General features: G+C 33.5%; 1 protein-coding gene across 1 annotated transcript in view; it reads left to right on the plus strand.

Annotated features, from left to right (window-relative positions):
- Positions 1-7,646: 7,646 nt before the first annotated feature.
- The window catches only part of AKT3 (AKT serine/threonine kinase 3), a 279,485-nt gene continuing 270,551 nt past the window's right edge, over positions 7,647-16,580 (plus strand). The window contains exon 1 of the mRNA XM_003798812.3: positions 7,647-7,832. Coding sequence (XP_003798860.1) covers positions 7,787-7,832 — 46 coding nt within the window. The 5' untranslated portion in view covers positions 7,647-7,786. The remainder of the gene's footprint in view (positions 7,833-16,580) is intronic.

Here is a 16,580-nt window from a genome sequence, read left to right on the forward strand (position 1 = left end):
TACATGTTTTTTATTGAAGATTCACGTTAAAATATTTAAATCATTTAAAGTAGCTCCATTCTTAAAAATGGAGCTCCATTGAGCATATGCATCACTATTTTAAATCCTGGTTTTACACAGCATATGCTTTTTTTGGAATGATAACCCTGAATCATCTGATGTTAATAAATATTTTGTCATGGTCTTTTACATATGATAGTGCTAGATTCAGTTCAGACTTAATGCCTGGTGAACACATGCTATGTGCTTTACATTTTATATGTGCTTTCACATGTATTATTTCACTTAATATTCACAGCAGTCCCTTCTGTACTTTAGAAAGTGACTTTCATGTGGGAAAAACTTACGGTATTATAAAAATATGTTTCCTTTTAACTTCCTAATTCTGCAACACTTTTTCTTCTAGCGTTTTCCCTAACTTATTTATACCTTTAGAGTTCACAGTAACAGTGGTAAATTTGGATTAATAAAGTACAGTAATTTCCACAGAATCAAGTTAAAGAAAAGTGTATTGAATGACCCACTAACATTCCTTTTCATTTCATTTGTTTCAAATGCCAAACTAGATCTCAAATTTCTATATATTTCTGATGTCTTTTCACGAACTAGATGTGGAGTCATTTCTTCTGCTAGGTAGTCTTCAAATACTGGTCCATTGATAAATTAATACATGCTTCTTGACCTGTCGGTATGCTTTTTAGTTGTTTCTTTTCAATAATCTGTTTATATTTATCACCAACTACAGATAGATGTTTCAAAATTCTGGATATTCCGGGGGGAAAATAAAAGACTTACCAGAAAATTTTTAAATGAGAATTTTTTTTTTCCTCCTTCATATTAAGAAATCTTCTGTCTGTATTTGGGGGCTGGAGGATGGAAGGGTAAGGAAGACAGAGTTTTGCCAACAAGGGAGCTTAGCCCTAATTTTATCTTCCCAACCATATATTTAACTTTTGAGGATATAAACTATATATTATCATGAGACTGTCATGTATGGTGCCATTTATTTATGAAGTAGATACTCAGGAGATTTTTAACTTAAAAGAGTTATAAATATTAGCTCTAGAAGAGCTATAAAGGTATTTAAAGTTCATCTGGTATGCTTTTATCTTTGTGACCAGGGAAACGGAGGCACAGAGAATGACAGTGATATTATACAGAATCACTCTGGGTGGGGGAGAGTTAGGGACATAGATCCTTTTCTTGGTTGGTCTAGGTTTTTAACTTAAAAGAATTATAAATATTAGCTCCAGAAGAGCTATAAAGGTATTTAAAGTTCATCTGGTATGCTTTTATCTTTGTGACCAGGGAAACGGAGGCACAGAGAATGACAGTGATATTATACCAAATCACTCTGGGTGGGGCACAGTTAGGGACACAGATCCTTTTCTTGGTTGGTCTGTCTTACTCTCTTAATTCAGCAGTGTGATGAACTTTATTGTAGGATTCTATCCCTACTGTTTAGCTCTCAGGTTAATCTGGGGTGCAGTCTGTCAAGCTGATTCTTGGCATTTAAGGGGCCATATATCCATTGAATTTTATGTGTATGTATGGTGGATTTTTAGAATTTTATAGTGAAGCAGGTCCCCAAGACAGATTTTAGAAGGATTTTTACATGTATATTAGAAAAATATGGCCAGTTGTGCAATTGAAGTTCTTTTGGTAGCAGTCCTTAACCTTTCCATGTTACAGGTACCTTTACATAGGGACAGTGCTCTTCACATGATAAATGGAATGGATAGCTTGGTTAGTGGTTTAGGCTAAATGGAGGACTTGAATAAGCTCATCTCCTAGTAGTTTCAAATTGGATTATTAAATATATTATCCAACACAAGCTCCTTTTTTGTTTTTAATAATGGATATGTCAGTTGAAATGGCACTCAAGTGCCTCAGACTGGGGTAGGGAAAAGGAGGCAAGTGCTTCATGATTTGTAGATTTATTTTAAAGTTTACAAATGTGATTTTATGAAATTTATCACATTGATTGTAAGAGTTGGCAGGTTGGAAGAACTGATATTTTGTCTGAAAGTTAGAAATTTTACCTATGTGTATTCAGGTATTTTGCCACATTCTGAAACTCAGTGAAGGTATCTATAGAAAGGGCTTTAGAAAACTCCATAAAATATATTACTATACTGTGAAGAGAGTGAAGTATCTCAAATAGACAATCTAAGTGGCTTACTTTTCCATGTAATGTGTTTTTTTTTTTTTTTTAACAGGAAAACTACTTATTTGAAATAGGGACAGACTGCCTTAGAATTATTTGGAATATAGGGCAAGTTGCCTTGAATTTCTTCTCTATTTTAAAATGTATGTTTCCTCCCCTTCAAATCCTTTTAGAAGTTGGATATAGCCCTCTGTATTTATTATGACATACAGAAGTTTTACCTACTTCTTGAAATTAGAAAATAGCACAGAATTATGTTGTGGTTATTCTGGACCATTATTTATATTTCAGAGTAGCAACATTCTATTGTATTTGAACTTTAGTTGTCTTTTATTTAGTTTGGCCAGAATATATATTTGAAAAATTATGATGTGGAGCAAATACATTCTATTCAGGATTAATTCCAGTCAAAGTTTTCTATAGTTTAGAGAAGGTTGTATTATTGAATTGTTTTCTGGCTCTTTAACTTAGAAATTAACATACAGGAAATATGAAGTGTCTTATTTGTAGAAAAGAATTGCTGGGTACCTTTTAGATTTGTCATTTTTAATTAATTTAAATGATTTTGCTGTATTTGACTTTTGGAAAGTAATTTAATACGAAGAAGGTGTTACGAACGATTTACAAACGTTAATTACTTATTTTTGAGAATTCATATTGTGTTATTTGAAAGAAAGCATACTAGAGTGACAGATGACCTGAGTTGCAGGTAGTTACTCTTCTTACTTTTCGCTAACTTTTTCTGGTAACTTTAGGGAAATAATGGGTGATGGTAGTTTTCTTAGGTTCAAAATTGTGGAAATAATAGTTACTGCATACATTTATTTTTTAGAGTCAGTTGAGGTGATGCACGTGAAAACTCTTTTATAAAAAAGTTTAAGTTTGGAAAAGATTTTTAAAAATACTTTGTTTTGTTTGCCTCCCTACAACTTAATATAGTCCTTACAGAGCAGACTATCAATACATATATATGCATGTATTTACTAAATAATGTATGCTATATAGTTTTGAGTCAATATTTTAAAAATGTTTAAAGTTTAATTATTGCTTAAAATTGAATGGCTGGTTACTATAAGTGAACAAATATCTTTTATAAATTATTAAATGTAATGTTAAGAAAGTATGCCATTCTTTCCCTTTTTTCTTCCCATAATGATAATTTTGGATAGTATTGGTACTTGTTTTGTTTGGAGTTGAAACTTGATCTCACGAAAAATTATCAAAACCTGTCAAGAAGAAAAGGGTGATTCTTATGTGTTCTAATCCTTAACAATTAATGGAGGAAGCATACTTCTAACTAATAGGGAACAATATTTATATATAATTTTAATTGTATAAAGATACTTCCATAATCTTTTAATTCAGTTTTGTTTTTAAGGTTGCTTAAGACCATTCTCTGTTGACTTAAAATACTTGTTTGCTGAGCCCATTCTTTGTTAGTTATCTAAAGCTACATCTCTTCTTCATTCACACACTCATTCATTTATTCCATGTTTGTAGAACATCTCTTAAGTGCTATGCAGTATCAGACTGCTTCTCTAAATTGTAATGTGATTGAATGAAGTACAAGATGTGAGATGCTTTGTATATTGTAAAATGACATTCACATGCAGTTATTATCATCAAATTCTGAAGTATGCAGTTCCAAACAAAGATACCTTTAGGTACCTGTTTTATGTAATTGTAAATTGAATCTGTCAAGAATTTTGTGTGAAAACTTTTTAAAAATGGAGAAAATTAACTTATTCAGCAATGAATGTTTAATGCAGTAGGCTTACAAGAAAAATAAGACAAATTCTGTCTGTTACAGCTTATTGGCTAGAATCCGTTTTTAGAGAAGTTAGGACTGTAGAAGGAGGTAAAATTTGCTCTAACCTAGGAAACAGATGACAGAGTTCCAGCTCATCTTGTGGATTAGTGTTTTTAGTAAAGTGGAAGACTGAGTGGGAAAGTGTAGATACCTTGGTTCAAGAGCATCCATGCAGTAGGAAAATTAAATCAAAGGGCATGGTTTATTGTTTAAAACAGTCAAGAGTGTTGTTTTTATATACAAAAGAAATCATTTTTTCTGACGTACCCTAAGTCTAGAGTAATATACTTATGTTCAAAGAAAATGTATCATTTTAGCCAGTAGAGACCCAGGAGCAATTTCTAAGCTGATAGGATTATGGTTAGCATTTGATAATTTAATGCAGATGGATAAAGCCACCTGTATCATGCTTGGGTTCATTGGTCCTGATGAAGATTGGAAATTTTGTTCTATTGATTTAACATACATTTTGACAGTTTAATCTTAAACATATGAGCACTAATAAAGTTTTTATCTGAAACTAGTTTTTATAAACATCTGTATTATAAAACAAAATTCATTGTTTTTTTGTTGGTCTGGATATTTCAGTGTATTATTTTATACTTAAGAGGCAGTGGGGAGGGCATGTTTTTGGATGTCTGGTCTTGGTTCTGCCATATAGTGGCTATGTGATCTTTGACAAGTTATTTCATATGTCTTCGCCTCTGTTTCTTCAACTCTAAAATGAAGGGTCTCTCCAGCTTTAAGATTCTAATAATAAAATGTCCACTTCATGAAATGGACTGTTTTCAAAATATTTTTCTTTTTCTAGTGTTCTTTATAAGGATATTTTAATACATAAGTCATTACAAAAGTTTTGAGATACATAAAAACCAGGAAACATAAAATCAGTATGGGCCTAAACAGATGACGCCCTCCCAACAACACTGATAAGTTGAAAAAGTTGAAAGTTGCACAGGTGAATCAGAAAGGATGCTATAGATTGTGTTTCTCGGAAGTAAAATAATGGATCAAACAGTCTGCCTTAAAACTTTTGTAGTGACCCATGCATAAGTTATTTTAATAGAAAGTATATATTTTATATGTACTTGTTGGATATGTATTTTTCTTATTACTAATTATGATTACCCTGCTTTTTCTTTCATCTCTACTCCTAGGAAAAGTAAGATATGAATTTTCTTCTGCCCAGATCATACAATTTTTTTTTTTTTTTTTTTGTGGTTTTTGGCTGGGGCTGGGTTTGAACCTGCCACCTCCGGCATATGGGGCGGCACCTTACTCCTTTGAAACACAGGCGCCACCCATAGATCATACAGTTTTATACAGAAATGACCTTAAAAGATGTTGACCCTCTCCTTGCTACCAGTACTACCAAAGAGAAAGGCTACAGTGCAGCCTTCAGTTACCTAGTTCCATATTCTGTGGCCGGTTGACAATGTTGAGTTCTTCAGGATGTTGCATCAATCAAATTGATGTTTAGGCTTTGCTGAAATAAATAAGCTTATACATATTTATTTTAGAATACTCAGCAACATTTCAAGAGAAGGACGTGGTTTATGGAATTTCTCAAATTTACTTGGTCATATAATTTTTCTTTTCCATCTTTTGATTATTTCCTTAGAATTTCTCTGATTTAGTCTTCTGTCATATATTTTCCATGTATTTTTCTGTCACATATATTTCCAAAGCATATTTTGGAAAAACACATCCATATTCTAATGTCCCTTTTTGACTCTATCAAAAAGAGTGATGATGATTTTGAGGAGACACTGGTGATGATGATTTTGAGGAGTCTTAGCTTTCGTTATCTGTAGGCATTGCTGTCAGTGTCCTGATACACAAGGAGGGTGATCATCTACCCAGGCACACAGCCTCTGTCAGGCTGTTAAGTCAGACTGTTGAGAGGATATTTAGTTTTGACTCCTGACTGCTAAATGATTAGGTTCTGTACTTAATTTGCATCAGGAAAAAACCTATAATCCAGTTCGGTACTAGCTAGGGTGTCTAACCTTGAATTTGTTGCTATGTATTATCAAAACCCAACTTGAAAAGAGTATGGTTATGTAGTCCATATCCATTTTTCTCATGATCTAAAATTTATACCTGTGTTTCTGGACCACATATTTTGGTTCCTTCCTGTATAGATGCTTTTACATAATTTTATGTTGGCATTTTCCTTTATAGTTTGAGAGAAACAAAAAGAAATAGCTCTGTAAAACTGATTGCTATATATGTGCGGACAGTTTTTGAGGACGTTAATACACTACTTACAAGTTGTTTTATGAAGACCCTTGGGATGAAGTCGATTTTTGTCCTAGGAAGAGTTATGTTTTTTCTCAGCAACTTCTTTTTTTCTTCTTTAAAAAAGACTTACAGATACTATAAATATTTAAAACTCACTGTTTCCTTATTTGTATTGTCTTTAAATATTTGTGCTAAATTTGTAGGTTATCTTTCACAAATATATTGACGTTTACTCTGGCTTTTTTTTTGCAATTTTTTGGGGAGGAGGGCTGGGATTGAAGCCACCACCTCCAGTATATGGGGCCTGCGCCCTACTCCCTTGAGTACAGGCGCCGCCCATACTCTGACTTCTTTTTATCTTAAGGAAGTGATGGCTGGGAATTAAGAATGCAGGCTCTGGTGGAGTCAGTCTAGGTTCAGGTCTTGCCTCCATCACTTATTGTCTGTATTAAAATTGGGCAGGCAGCTTAATCTCTATGAGCCTCAGTTTTACTATTTGTGAATTGGAGTTAGTACCCTAATAGGGTTGTAGTGAAGACCTAAGAATAATAGATGTAAGTAGCAGTTCTTAGCACATCTTGAATACTCAGTATTTTTTTCTACTTTCATAGTTCCTTCATTTCACTTTCTTTGTCTACTTTAAAAAATAATTGATTTTATATTACGTAATTATTATAATTAAAATACTCGGTGGAACAAGGCAGAGTAAGAATATATAAATGTTGGTTTCTTGTCACATTATACTTTATAAAAATACAGCAATTAAAAATATTCACAATAGGCCAGAATGGTGGCTCGCACCTGTAATCCTAGCACTCTAGGAGGCTGAAGGGGAGATTACTTGAGCTCAGGAGTTCAAGACTGGCCTGAGCAAGACCCTGTCTCTATAAAAATGGAAAAACTAGCCAGGAGTTGCAGGAGGCACCTGTAGTCCCAGCCACTCGGGAGACTGAGGCAAGAGGATCACTTGAACCTAAGAGTTTGAGGTTGCTGTGAGCTATGCTGATGCACAACACTCAACCCCAGGGGGAAAGTGAGACTCTGTCTCAAAAAAAAAAAAAAAAAATCACAATAGCTTTCCATAGCTGTTTCTGAAAATACTGGGATTCAGGTTACTTAACTTTCATTTTCTTCCCTCTTCTCTATAAATGCACATCACAACAATTTTCTGTATTAATTAGGTAGGTGTGACTGGTTTTCTTAAGACTTTTCTTGGTTGCCGCCTCTTAGGTTAAAAGTTTCACTATCATTTGAAATCTGTCACAAGACCAGGGAAGTGCATTCATTATAGAACTGTTTAATAAATAAGTTCCCCAGTTCGAAGAGCTAGACTTTTATGTGAGGTCAGGCCAGTTGAAGACATTTACAAAGAATTAGTTGTTTGTTATTGCTGTGTGAGTTGCAAGAATGGAAAAAAAAAAAAAGAAATTCTTTCTTCAATACTTCCTTCCAGGCTGAGTCATCACTAGAGAGTGGGAAGGGCGGCAGCAGCAGAGAATCCAAACCCTAAAGCTGATATCACAAAGTATCATTTCTCCAAGTTGGGGGCTCAGAGGGGAGCCATCATGAGCGATGTTACCATCGTGAAAGAAGGTTGGGTTCAGAAGAGGGGTAAGTGCTTCGCAAAGCTGAAAATGGTATTATTGGTAAGAGTGCTGAGTAGTGAGTGGTGTTTTTGGAAGTTGATCTTTTTTTCTAATGATGTTTAACTGTGACATGCTGTGTCTAGTAAGAGAGAAGTAATATTTAACGTGTGTTAGAATTTTTCTTATTACTTAGGAATTTCTTTATAATTCTTGATCATTTATTTTCATGAAGTTAGGTTTAACTTTGTTATGTTGCATGTATGGATATTACAGAAAGTGTTGTATTTTTCTGTGGCATATTTAGGAAAGTTCTGTCTTATAAGCATTTAATGACATGTAAATCTGTTAATAATTCAGTAAAGCTAGTTTGGATGGTGGCAAAGGAAGGGTTTAAAGTAGTAAAGGGGAAAGGGTTCACCTTCTGACTTGTGGGTTAACCCCCTAAATTGGGTAAGTAAAGTCCTGATGTAGTAAAAGGCCAAAATGAAGACAAGTGGTTTTTTTGTGTATGTTTTTATGTTTAATTTTGTATTTTTATTTTTTCATTATATACTTTTAGGATTTCTTGTTCATTCCTGCTTTAGAATAAATAACTTAAATGCATTATTAGTTTTTATTATTAAAGGAAGAACTCTTCAATGTAAAGCTTAGTTTATCATCTATCAGATCACCTGCTTATGTGGTCAGGGTGTTTATTAGAAATGTAGAGTTTAGACTAGTTGCTAGGCAACTGCTGTTTACCCACATGGCCAAGTTGAGTAGAATGAGGACTGTTTCTTTCATTCTTAGGACTTTTTAAGTTCCTGTATATCTACTTTCTGGTTAACAGCCACCTCTTAAGTATTGATCTTAATATTCCTTAAAGTTTTATAGTTATTATCTAAGCTGAAAACCAATACTGTTGTCAGTATTTGAATGTGATTATGCATTATGGAGTTTTTAAATTAGGCTTACTGAATTGTAATTTACATACAATAAAATTAAATAACTTAAAGTTATAATTTGATGAGTTTTGCCAAATATATACAGTAGTGTAACAAACACAGCAATCATAACAAATAGAACATTTCTATTCCCCTGGAAAGTTCCTTTGTGCCCCTTTGCGGTCCAGTCATCGTTTTTCAGTTCTGGTAACCACTTATTGGCTGTTATTATAATTCAGTTTTTCTCCAATTTTATATAAGTGGAATCATGCAATATGTAGTTTTTTTATGTCTGTTTTTTTCACATAGCATAATACTTTAAAGATTCATTCATGTTTTGTTTATTATTAGTTCCTTTTTATTGTTGAGTAGTGTTCCATGGTCTGCACTGTCTGTTCAATAGTTGATGGACTTTTGGGCTATTTCTGGTTTTGGCTGTTATGAATAAAGCTACTATGAACATTTGAGTGCGTATTTTTGTATGATGTGTTTTAATTTGTCTTGGGTGATAATTTAGGAATGAGATTGCTAGGTCATATGGTAAGTGTATGTTTAACTTTATAAGACGTATGTATTTAACTTCCTAAAACTTACCCAACTGTTTTCCAAAGTGGCTGACCATTTGTATTGTTAAATTTAATTTTACTCATGTTATTCTGATGTTACAGATTTAGAAAGCATTTTCAAATTTTAGGACTTTATGGAGGTTATTGGTTTTTGCTTTTTAACTTGTTTATTTGTATCTTTTTCTCTATTTTGTTTTTTGGGGGATGGCAAATCACTTAAGCCATTTTTGTTTTTCCCTTAAAACAATATTGTTGTGAAGATTAAATGAGATAATAGATGTGGATGTATTTTGACAGACTTAACCAAAATGTAAGCTATTGCTATCTTTACATGTTTATCAAAGCTTTTGAGTGGTTCTTGACAGTTTAATTAATTGTACCTTCTTTGCAGTACCATAATTGAACATTAGTATTCGTTTCACAGTGGTCAGGGAAGAAGAGTTTCTAATGATTATGTATGTTTATTTTGAGAAGTAATAGTCATATAAACATAAGAATTTGAATAGCATACAAAAGGAATAGAATTAAAAATAAAAATTTTTCTACTCTTTACCTCTTTCAACTAGTTTCCCTCCCTAGAGGTTATCATTTCAGACCTTTTCTATTTTTAATCTGCTGATCATTATGCTTATTTTATATATATACACTAAACTTTATTTTACGACTAGCCAATCTTAAGTAATCTCATTTCTTCCCATTGTGAAAAATGAAAGAACTTTTAATACCTATTTTACTTTCTTCATTTTTTAGTTGTCTTTATGGTTAAACTTACAGCTTCTGGACAGTTAATTTTAGAAAGTATTTAGACATTATGTTCTAAGTTGTCACTTTACAAATTGTGAAAAATTAGCACCCCTTACTATTTTTCCTTTGAATTCCTCACATTCCTCTTCTAATTTATCAAATATAGCATTATTTTATATTGTCAAGGTTTATAATAGTTAAATTTGTTGATTCTGTAAAGCAATAAATAATGATTATATAAATAATATTGCTAAACAAAGTGGCATGATGGGATCCCTGGAGTAGGAAGGGATTTCTTACTCTGCTGGTACTCAAAAACCTGTCATACTTTCATTTGGCTTTTATTTATTTATTTATTTTATTCTTGAGACAGAGTCTCACTATGTCACCCTTGGTAGAGAGCCGTAGTGTCACAACTCACAGCAAACTCAAACTCTTGTGATTCTCTTACCTCACTCTCCCAACTAGCTGGGACTACAGGCACCCGCCACAATGCTCGGCTATTTTTTAGTTGCAGCCGTCATTGTTGTTCAGTGGGCCCAGGCTGGATTCGAACCTGCCAGCTCAAGTGTATGTGGATGGTGCCTTATCCACTTGAGCCACAGGTGCTGAGCCTTGATAAGAGGTTTGATGCTAATATGAATAATTTCTTTGTAGGTAGCCTGTTTTTATTTTCTGGAAGGTTTTTGTGTTAATACTTCATTATCCTTGGAATTATAAAATTTAAGGAGGATGAATTACAGTTCTTTACATTTTTAAAACATTTTTATTTATTTATTTATTTGTTTTTTAAGAGATAGGCTCTTTGGCTGTATCCAAACTCCTGAATTCTAATGATCCTCCTTCCTCAGCCTCCTGAGTAGCTGGGACTACAGGCTATAGTCCTTTTTTATTAATCCTGTATATCATGTGGTGAATCCTTTGAAGGTTAATGCTTAGGTCTGTCTTTCATTTTGAGGAATCTTCTGTTTTCTTTGATTATTTCTTCCCTTGTATGTTCTCTCTCTGTTTATTCATTCATTGATTTATTCATTTACTTTCTAGAGCTTCTGTATCAGTCTTCTGTTTCAAAATTTTTCTTTTATTTTCCATGTTTTTTTTTTTTTTTTCTCCTCTTTTTTTTCTGGGACATTTCCTTGACTTTTTCTTTCAGCCCTTTATTGAATTATTTATTTTAGCTATTACTTTGTATTTTGGGGAACTCTTCCTAGTTCATGGTCTTTTGCTTTATAGATACAATCTTTACTCTTAGGGCACTGAATAAATTTTATCTTTTAAGTTTTTTTCTTATTTGCAGTTTTTGGCCGGGGCTGGGTTTGAACCTGCCACCTCCGGCGTATGGGGCCAGCTCCCTACTTCATTGAGCCACAGGTGCTGCCCTTTTTCTCTTATTTGAATAACTTTTTTTTCTTTTTTTGCATGTTATCCCTTTCAAAAGTCACAGTTCTCTTGTTCATTTGTTTATTTCCTTCTCTATTTTCACTTTTAGTTGAGATTTAATTTTTTAATTTTTTATGGGGTTTTTTTTTTTGGTATTTTTTTTATTGTTTGGGGCTGAGTGAGGGTACAAAAAATTAGGTTACAATGATTGCATTTGTTAGGTAAAGTGCCTCTTATAATTGTGTCTTGCTCCCAAGAGGTGTGCCATACACCATAACGTCCCATCCCCGTCCATCCTCCCCTCTCCCTGCTCCCTCGTTCCTCTGCCCCCCCCACCTTGAATTGAGTTTTTCTCTTATGAGAATATATATTAGATCATCTACTGGCTTCATGTTAGAATTGAGTACGTTGGATTCTTGCTTTTCCATTCTTCTGATAGTTTACTAAGAATTTGTTCCACCTCCATGCAGGTTAATACAAAAGATGTAAAGTCTCCATCTTTTTTAATGGCTGAATAGTATTTCATGGTATATATATACCACAGCTTATTAATCCATTCCTGGGTTGGTGGGCATTTAGGTTGTTTCCACATCTTACGATTGTAAATTGAGCTGTAGTAAACAGTCTAGTGCACATGTCCTTATGATAAAATGATTTTTTTTTCTTCTGGGGAGATGCCTAGTAATGGGATTGCAGGGTCAAAAGGGAGGTCTAATTTGAGTTCTTTAAGGATTCTACATACATCCAAAAAAGTTGTATTAGTTTGCAGTCCTACCAGCAGTGTAAAATTGTTTGAATGACTTTTTCTGTTTATTATGGTTTCTTTTTGATATTAGTTTTCTTCAGGTGTTTGGTGATCTCCATTTGATCAATTTGCCTGTGGATTTATGAAAGAACTGGATTTACTATGTGTTCCCTCTATCATTTCTCCCTTTATGACACATAAGATTTATTGAATAAAGATTTGTGATGGTAGTAATTAACTGTAGTCTTGAAACCATTAGTTGAAATGCTAGGGGAAAGAAAATCTTAACATTTTTTTCTTCCACTATTCTTAATTAATTCCTTTAGATATTTTCAGTATTATTTTCATGGTAATTTTGTGTGTTAGTCAAATAAATATATAGTTCATTGTTGTTTAGGTATATTTTGGCTTACAGAATTTCATCCAAAACAGCAGTATTATATACTGCCTGTTTAGCCTGGGCAAAATATCATCACCTGAACTTTGGTGTACTCATTTGAAAATAAATATCTGCTTTCTCTGTTTCAGTGTGGTTGTAAACATTATGAGATAATGTGTATGGGGAGGGTTTTTCGGTTATGTACTCTATCAATAAAAGGTACTGATATAAAATAGTTATAGTTAAAATTAATTTGAATATTATTTTTTCTTAAGTTTGTATTTATGAATTATTTTTTGTTAGCTCTTTTCCAGATATAATCTGATTTTATTTTTCAGATATAATCTTTACAGATATAATCTGATTTGTACTTTTTAATGTGAACAAGTTGCTTTTCTGTAAATATTTTCTTAGAAAAGGAATAGTAGGCTTGGCACTTGTGGCTCAGGTGGCTAAGGTGCCAGCCACATACACCTAAAGTTGCAGGTTGAAATCCAGCCCTGGCCCACCAAACAACAATGACGGCTGCAACCAAAAAAAAAATAGCTGGCGTTGTGGCTGGAGCCTGTGGTCCTAGCTATTTGGGAGGCTGAGGTAGGAGACTTGCTTAACCCTAAGCGAGGGAGTTGGGAGTTGGAGGTTGCTGTGAGCTGTGACACCATGGCGGTCTACCCAGGGGGACAGCTTGAGGCTCTGTCTCAAAAAAAAAAAAAAAAGGAATAATAAGGCTTTTAGATGATTATTGGTATTATGTGAGATAAATGCTTTCTTAACCTTGGTTATTAGCAATATATCAACAGTAAAACCACATTTTTCTTTAGTTTTCTGGATGGTTGAAAATGGTGATATTGAGATAACACTAATGGTATTGTTGGTGTTAGAAATGAAAATAAATTAAACATGTGGCAAACTTGGGGTATTGTTTACATTTTTCTCCTTGATTGATGTAGGTGAGCTCCTTACAACTTAGTTGTACGTTAGTATAAGAGTCATCTGTATATATTATTTTAAACATTTATTAAACATTCAAAAACCAGCCTGTAGTTCTAGGTGACTCTTATTCTGTAAACTAAACTTCAAAAATTTTGTTTTAGTTTGTTCCATTATAGCTATTGGTAATATTTAATATGAATAAACTAAGTATATTAATAAAATAGGAAATTTAACCAATTTAAAAGTCTAAATTATAGAATTAAGTGAATTACAATAATAAAGGCTTGTTATCTTTAATAAAATTTCATTTACTTAATAATATTGTTCCTTAAAAACCTAAGTCTCTTATAAATGTGGAAAGCCAGTTCCTTGCTAATAAGTTAAAATCTAATGTATGATTAGTTAATTCATAATGTTACTATTTTGAGATTGGTACAAATCTAAGAGGTGATTTTATCATTAAAAATATTTTCTTTTTTTAATGTTAATTTCATGTACTTGTTGTTATAGTAATATCTACCAAATTGAACTTTCAAGTTGAGTTTTGTGTGTGTAACCAGTTTTTTGTACTTTTAAATAACTTTCCCCCTTAGTTTCAATTCAGGAATATCCGTAAACTTTGTCTATTGATTGCTATTTATTTTATATTCCATGAGCTGGTTTATTGATTGATTGACTGATTGAGACAGAGTCTCCCTCTGTTGTCCAGGGTAGAATGCCATGGTGACAGCCTAGCTCACAGCAACTTCAAACTCCTGGTTTCAAGTGATTTTCTTGGCTCAGCCTCATAAGTAGCTGGGACTACAGGCGCCCACTGTACCTGGTTAATTTTTCTTTTTTTGTTTTTTGTTTTTTTTTTTTTTTAGTGGAAATAGGGGATCTTGTTCTTGCTTAGGCTGGTCTTAAACTTCTGAGCTCAAGTTGATCCTCCTGCCTTGGCCTCTTAGAATGCCGAGTTGGGGTCTAATTTCAAGCTAAGTAATTTTTGTCTGTGAGTTATCTCACAAAATAGCTTAATCCTGCTGTGCAAAATGTACTTGAGTAACAAAGATTGTGAGCTGGCTTATGTTGTACTGTGTGATTGTTGTGGTCTGGTCTAATTCAGTGAGTTGTGATAGAAAATGATACACTTTTTTGGTGCTTGTCTAAGTCCAGAGGCCTTTTTTCTTTTGTACATACTGTGTTTTTTTTTGTTCATGTTTATTCACAAAGTGACTTTAGAAATAAACTATAAAGTGATTAAGGAGAAAGAAAATGAGAGTATGATTTCCTGTTTACTACCTAGCAGCAAGCTTTTTCCATAGAGAGTAGAGAGCTGTGGGAGTGACTTTGTAAACCACATGGTAGATTAGAGAAGCTCATTTTGACTGTTGAGGTTGAAATGGGGAATAAACATAGGAAAATTAAATTTATTTTCTAATGGTATTGAAACTCTGAGATTTAACTGATATAGTTACAATATTACGAAATTTGTTTTTCTTATAGTTTAAATATATTCATTTTGAAAATTTTAACCAATAGAACCAAATAGAGAGACCCATCATCAAGTGAGAAGCTTTCATATACATTCTAGAGTTATTCACAGAATTGTAAAGTCACTGTCACACACACACTTGCCCTTTTCCAATGACCAATTTCAATTTCGTGTATTGACTTTGTGACATGTGTTGCTGTTGAATTCACTTAGTAATGTTACTTTTAAGATTTTCTACTAAATGGTCAAGTCACCTGCAAAAAGCCATAATTCTGCTTCTTTCTATCCAATCTTTTTGCCTTTAATTTCTCTTTCTGGTCATATTTCAGTGGATAGGGCCTACAGTACAATGTTGAGTAAAAGTTGTAAGAGTGGATATTTTTGTCCTACTGCTTGTCTTATTGGGCAGCATTGATTTTGCCATTAAATATCACATATATGTTGTTATTTTCTGTTGCTGCCCTGTGTAAGATTGAGAAAGCTCCCTTCTGTTCCTAATTTGCAGAGAGGTTTTATCATGAGTGGTTGTTCAGTTTCTTTCAAACGATTTTACTGCATTTGCTGAAATGACCATTTGATTTTTTCTTTTATTAATATGGTAAATTACTTTCATTTCTGGAATAAATCTCATTTGATCATGATGTATGTTTTTAATATATTATCAATTTGGATTTATTAATATTTTCCTCAGGATCTTACTTTGCATTTATAAGAGTTGATCTGTAATTTTCATTTCAGGTTTTGGTATCATGGTTATGCTGGATTCCGAAAATAGGTTGGGATCTATTTGTTTCTCCATTTATGTTTGAAGGAATTTGCATAAAATGGTTTATATTTCTTCCTTAAAATTTTTGTTAAATGTATCAGTGAAGCCATGTGGATTGGAACTTCATGGGAAGTTTTTATTTTATTTTATTTTTTTTGAGACAGAGCCTGAAGCTGTCCCCCTGGGTAGAGTGCCATGGCATCACAGCTCCCAGCAACCTCCAACTCCTGGGCTCAAGTGAGTCTCCTGCCTCTGCCTCCCAAGTAGCTGGGACCACACGTGCCCACCACAACACCCGGCTATTTTTTTTTTGATTGCAGCCATCTTTGTTTGGCAGGCCAGGGCTGGATTCGAACCTGCCACCTTAGATGTATGTGGCTGGCGCCTTAGCCACTTGAGCCACAGGCGCCAAGCCAGGGAAGATGTTTAATAATAAATTCAGTTTCTTTAATACTGTATATGGCTATTTGTGTTTTCTATTTCATTGTGTATTTGTTTTAGTAAATTGTGTTTTTTAAGGATTATCTATTTTATCCAAGTTGTTCATCTAAGCTATTGGCTATAAAATTTTTAATGTTCATTTATCCTTTTAATGTCTGCAGGAGCTTAATGATATCCTCTTAGTATGTCCTGATACTGGAAAAATTTTGTTCTTTTATTTTTTAAGAGACAGAGTCTTACTTTGTTACCCTTCATGGAGTGCTATGACATCACAATTCACAGCAACCTCCAGCTCTTGGACTTAGTCGATTCTCTTGCCTCAGCCTCCCAAGTAGCTGGGACCAATGGCACCCACCACAATGCTTGGCTAATTTTTTTGTTGTTGTTGCAGTTTGGCCGGGGCCAGGTTTGAACCTGCCACC

The sequence above is a fragment of the Otolemur garnettii genome, unplaced genomic scaffold (assembly GCF_000181295.1).
Source record: "Otolemur garnettii isolate 467f Iridium unplaced genomic scaffold, OtoGar3 scaffold00141, whole genome shotgun sequence".
NCBI classification, from domain to species: Eukaryota; Metazoa; Chordata; class Mammalia; order Primates; family Galagidae; genus Otolemur; species Otolemur garnettii.